At 45.5% G+C, this 4720-nt stretch overlaps 1 protein-coding gene across 1 annotated transcript; it reads left to right on the top strand.

Annotated features, from left to right (window-relative positions):
- The first annotated feature begins 308 nt into the window (after window positions 1-308).
- Window positions 309-1280, top strand: LOC129149846 (melanoma-associated antigen 4-like). Its single transcript, XM_054719455.1, has one exon. It carries the CDS (start codon window positions 309-311, stop codon window positions 1278-1280), a length of 972 nt encoding a protein of 323 aa, XP_054575430.1.
- The last annotated feature ends 3440 nt before the right edge of the window (window positions 1281-4720 follow it).

Below are 4720 nucleotides of genomic sequence, written 5' to 3' on the forward strand. Positions count from 1 at the left end.
GGAGGCTCCACAGCACCCAATCCCACCACACCACACTGTCTTTCCCAGAACCTTGGGTTGTGCTAGCTGCACCCTGAGGAGCCTTCTCACTTCCTCCTTCAGGATCTTACTGGGCAGGTCGCTGAGGAGAGACACCTGTGACGCTGAAAAGCACTTCTGAAAAACAGACTTGTAAGTAGCCTTTGTCAGAGCCCCCTAGGGTGAATTTCCCAAATGAGGCCCCTCACACTCCCTCTCTCTCACAGGTCCGTGAGTCCTCATTACCCACTTTCTGCCCAACTACTGCTGCGGTCTCAGCACAGATAATCATGCCTCACCATCAGAGGAATGAGTTGTACAAGTCTGAGGAGAACATCGACCTGGTGGTGGTGCAGCTGCTTGGGCCTGAGGAGGTAGAGGAGGTGGAGGCTATATCTCCCTCCTCCTCTGTCTCTTCCTCCCTCTCAGTCCTATTCCACGAGAGTCTGGATGAGGTGGCTGCTGATGAGTCAGCAAGTCCTCCCCACAGCCCTCAGGGTGCCTGCCTCCCCCTCGCTGCCATGGCAGCCTCTCCATGTAGCCAACCTGAAGATGAGGGCTCCAGCAGCCTAGATAAGGAGGGGCCAAGCAGCAGGCAGGGCTCTGAAGAGGCCAAGTCCTCTCTCCAAGGCGCCCTACATTTGAAGAAGGCTTACCTGGTGGCATTTCTGCTCCTGAAGTATCGCACCAGGGAGCAGACCACAAAGGCAGAAATGCTGAGTAGGGTCATCAAAGAGCACCAGGACTACTTCCCTGAGATCATTGGCGAAGCCTCTGAGGTCATGCAGCTGGTCTTTGGCATTGATGTCAAGGAAGTGGACCCCAGTGCCCACACCTATGTCGTGGTCACCACCTTGGGCCTCACCTATGATGGGATGGTGGGCGATGGGCACAGGTTTCCCAACACTGGCCTCCTGGTCACAGTTCTGTGGCTGATTGCCTCAGAGGGTGACTGTGTTCCTGAGGAGGAAGTTTGGAAAGCCCTGCGGGTAAGGGGGGTGCATGATGGGAAAAAGCATTGGATCTATGGGGAGCCTAGAGAGCTCCTCACCAAAGTTTGGGTGCAGGAACAGTACCTGGAGTACCGGCAGGTGCCCAACAGACATCCTGCACGCTACCAGTTCCTGTGGGGTCCCAGGGCCCACGCCGAGACCACCAAGTTGAAAGTCCTTGAGCTTTTATTCAGGGATTATAGAGGGGATCCAAGTTCTGTCCCATCCCTGTCTGAAGAGGTTCTGAGTGATGAGGAAGAGCAGGCCTGAGCCACGTTTCAGTCAGGCACACTTCAGGCCCATGTCTGACATGATGTGGGGACAATTCTTTAGTCTGTTTGAGAAGAGGGCAGTCAATGTTCTAGGTAGTGAGGCCCAGGGCTATTTGGGGAAATAAGGGCTGTAGCATTTGGGTTCCTGCAATGATTTAGAAATGCATCCTTGTTTCCTTTAGGAATTGTAAATTTGTCCCGTTTCATAGAGGTTCCTTAAGCTTCAGAACCTAATTTTGTGAATGATATTGACCATACATGTATTTGTACTATCCAGTTTGAAAGTAAGAGTTGTTTTTTTTTTATTGTGCAACACAAAATGGGACACCTTTCACCTTAGTTTGTGATTCTGAACTAGATAACATGGCATTAGAACAGGATGTTGTTGGAAATGTAAAAGAACTCAGCAATACAATCTATGGAGTCAAGAAATAGAGAAATAAAAGCAAAAAACTTGTTATTTTCCATTCTTGTCTGTCATTCTATGAAACAAACTACATAAGGATTCTAAGATTTGCTTGGTTCATTCAAGAAAATGGAGGCATTTTATCTGAGTAAAGACGACGCCTGCTCAGTGGTTTGTATATTCCCCAGACATTTACTGAGCTTCTGTCCTCTGAAATGCCCTTTCTTATAGTGGGCACCACCATAAGCAGGACCTACCCGCCCACAGGTGACAGTGGCAGCTGCAGACATATAAGGAAGGTGATGAGGTATCCCCTAAGTCCTATAGAACAAACAAAAGAATGTGAGAGGTGGTGGGGCTCCAGGGGACAGTACTCAAATGTAAAAGATGTGACCAGGATAGTTTGGGGCTTTGGGAAACCGTGATGCCTTCTGTGGGGGTTGATTGTAATGAAGGTGAGTAATGGCAGTGGCCAGATCTTGCTGATAGTGTGTTTTGGGCTTGAGGGGATGGTATGAAAAGAGAAATTGGAAATTCCTTCTGGATCATGTATAAACCAGAGAGAAATGTCCATCCGAGGAAGGTGGAAGGATGTCTGCCCTGTACTTCTATCCCATTGTAGAAGTACACAGTGAAGACACAGGTGTTTCATCCACATTACCTGCAAGGATTTCCAGAGAAATAAGGGTCTTGCTCCTTGAAGCAATGCCCCCAAGTTACTGAACAGGCATTCTTCTCCCTGGCCTGGGAAAGCCAGGTCTTACTCCAATGAAATAATATATTATTTCTGTTTCAGCCGGGGCTGACCAGCAGCACCTGAGCGATGGATGAATAATGAATACTCTCACACACGTTTCTGTGAAAGACAGGGCTAAGGGACTGCTTGGCTTAAACCAAACAGCCTGTTTCGCCTCCCTCCTTAGGCTGTTATTGTAACAGCAGCTTGAACTTAACTATTAGATACTATCAGTAGCATATGTATCCTTGAGTAGACACACGCCTCTGCAGTATCCTTTAGGCAAGGACTTCTAAAGACAAAACATAAAGATTCCAGTAAAACACCCTGGGGCTCAGACTTCTTTGGAAAAGTCAAGGCAGGCTTGGCCACCTTTACCTTTACCCAGCTCCCCCTGGAGGCCCCAGACTTTTCGGAGATTCCTCCTTCTAAATTTTCCAACCAAGTCCCTTGCTTCCCCACATCTCACCATTTTTTTGTTTTGCTGGCTGCAGAAGAAAGAGGGAGGCAGCGAACTTTCTGCTTTGGAATGTTGGGGTCCACGAAGCGTGTTCACTGCTGGAGTTCAGATTTTTAAAATTATTATTTAAAGTGTTACATATGTCTCCGTTTTCCCTGATCTATACTCTCCTGGCCACTCCCACGGCCAGGACAGGCCCCCACCACCCCAGTGTCTGTGTCCACTGGTTATGCTAATATGCATGCATAAAAGTCCTTTGGTTGATCTCTAACCCCCTTCCCTGACTTCTGTCTGAGGTTGGATGGTCTGTTCAGTATTACCTTGCCTCTGGGTCTATTTTTGTTAATCAGTTTATGTTGTTCATTATATCCCACATATGAGTGAGATCATCTGATATTTATCTTTCTCTGACTGTTTTATTTCTCTTAACATATTGCTCTCCAGTTACATCCATTCTGTTGCAAAAGGTAAAAGTTCCTTCTTTTTTATAGCAACACTAGACGCCTGATGCATGAAATTTGTGCAAGGGGTTTGGCCCTCAGAGCCCTGGCCAGCCCTTGCAGCCCCTCACTGCCTCAGCTGGCCCATGCAACCCTGGCTTTGTCCAGCAGGTCGTGGGGATGGTTGTTCTGCTGTTTGGTCTAGTTAGCATATTAGGTCTTTATTATATAGGATAGTATTCCATTATGTTGATGTACCACAGTTCTTTAATCCACTCATCTGCTGATGGGCAGTTAGGCTGTTTCCAAATCTTAGCTATTGTAAATTGTGCTGCTATGAACATAGGGGTGCATATATCCTTTTTGATTGGTGTTTCTGATTTCTTGGGATATAGTCCTAGAAGTGGGATTACTGGGTCAAATGGGAGTTCCATTTTTAACTTTTTGAAGGAAACTCCATACTGTTTTCCACAGTGGCTGCCCCAGTCTGCATTCCCACCAGCAGTGCAAAAGGGTTCTTTTTCTCCACATCCTCACCAGCACTTGTCCTTTGTTGATTTTTTGATGATAGCCATTCTGACAGGTGTGAGATGGTACCTCATTGTTGTTTTGATTTGCATCTCTAGGATGATTAGTGACTTTGAACATGTTTTCATATGTCTCTTGGCCTTCTGTATGTCCTCTTTTTTGGAAAGTGGCTATTTAGGTCCTTTGGGCAGCTCATTTTTTTTATTGGATTGTTTATCTTCTTTTTGGTAAGTTGAATGAGTTCCTGTACATTTTGGAGATTAAACACTTTTCTGAGGTAGCATTGGCAAATATGTTCTTCCATGCAGTGGGCTTTCTTGTAGTTTTGTTGATGGTTCTTTTGCTGTGCAGAAGCTTTTTATTTTGATGTAGTCTCATTTGTTTATTTTCCCCTTAGTTCCCATTGCCCTAAGAGCTGTATCGGTAAAGATATTGCTACGCCATATGTCTGATATTTTGCTGCCTGTGGAGTCTTCTAAGATTTTTATGGTTTCTTGTCTTACACTTAAGTCCTCTATCCATTTTGAGTTTATTTTTTTTTGTATGGTTTAAGTTGGTGATCTAATTTCATTTTTTGCATGTATCTGCCCAATTTTCCCAACACCATTTATTGAAGAGACTGTCTTGACTCCATTGTATGCTCTTGCATCCTTTGTCAAATATTAATTGAGCATAATGGCTTGGGTCTATTTCTGGGTTCTCTGTTCTGTTCCATTGGTCTATATGTCTGTTCTTGTGCCAGTACCAGGCAGTTTTAAGAATCGTGGCTTTGTAATACAGCTTGATATATGATATTGCGATTCCTCCAACTTTGTTCTTCTTTCTCAGGATTTCTGTGGCTATTCAGGGTCTTTTTTTATTCCAGGTG

The sequence above is a fragment of the Eptesicus fuscus genome, chromosome 1, assembly GCF_027574615.1.
Source record: "Eptesicus fuscus isolate TK198812 chromosome 1, DD_ASM_mEF_20220401, whole genome shotgun sequence".
Lineage (NCBI taxonomy): Eukaryota > Metazoa > Chordata > Mammalia > Chiroptera > Vespertilionidae > Eptesicus > Eptesicus fuscus.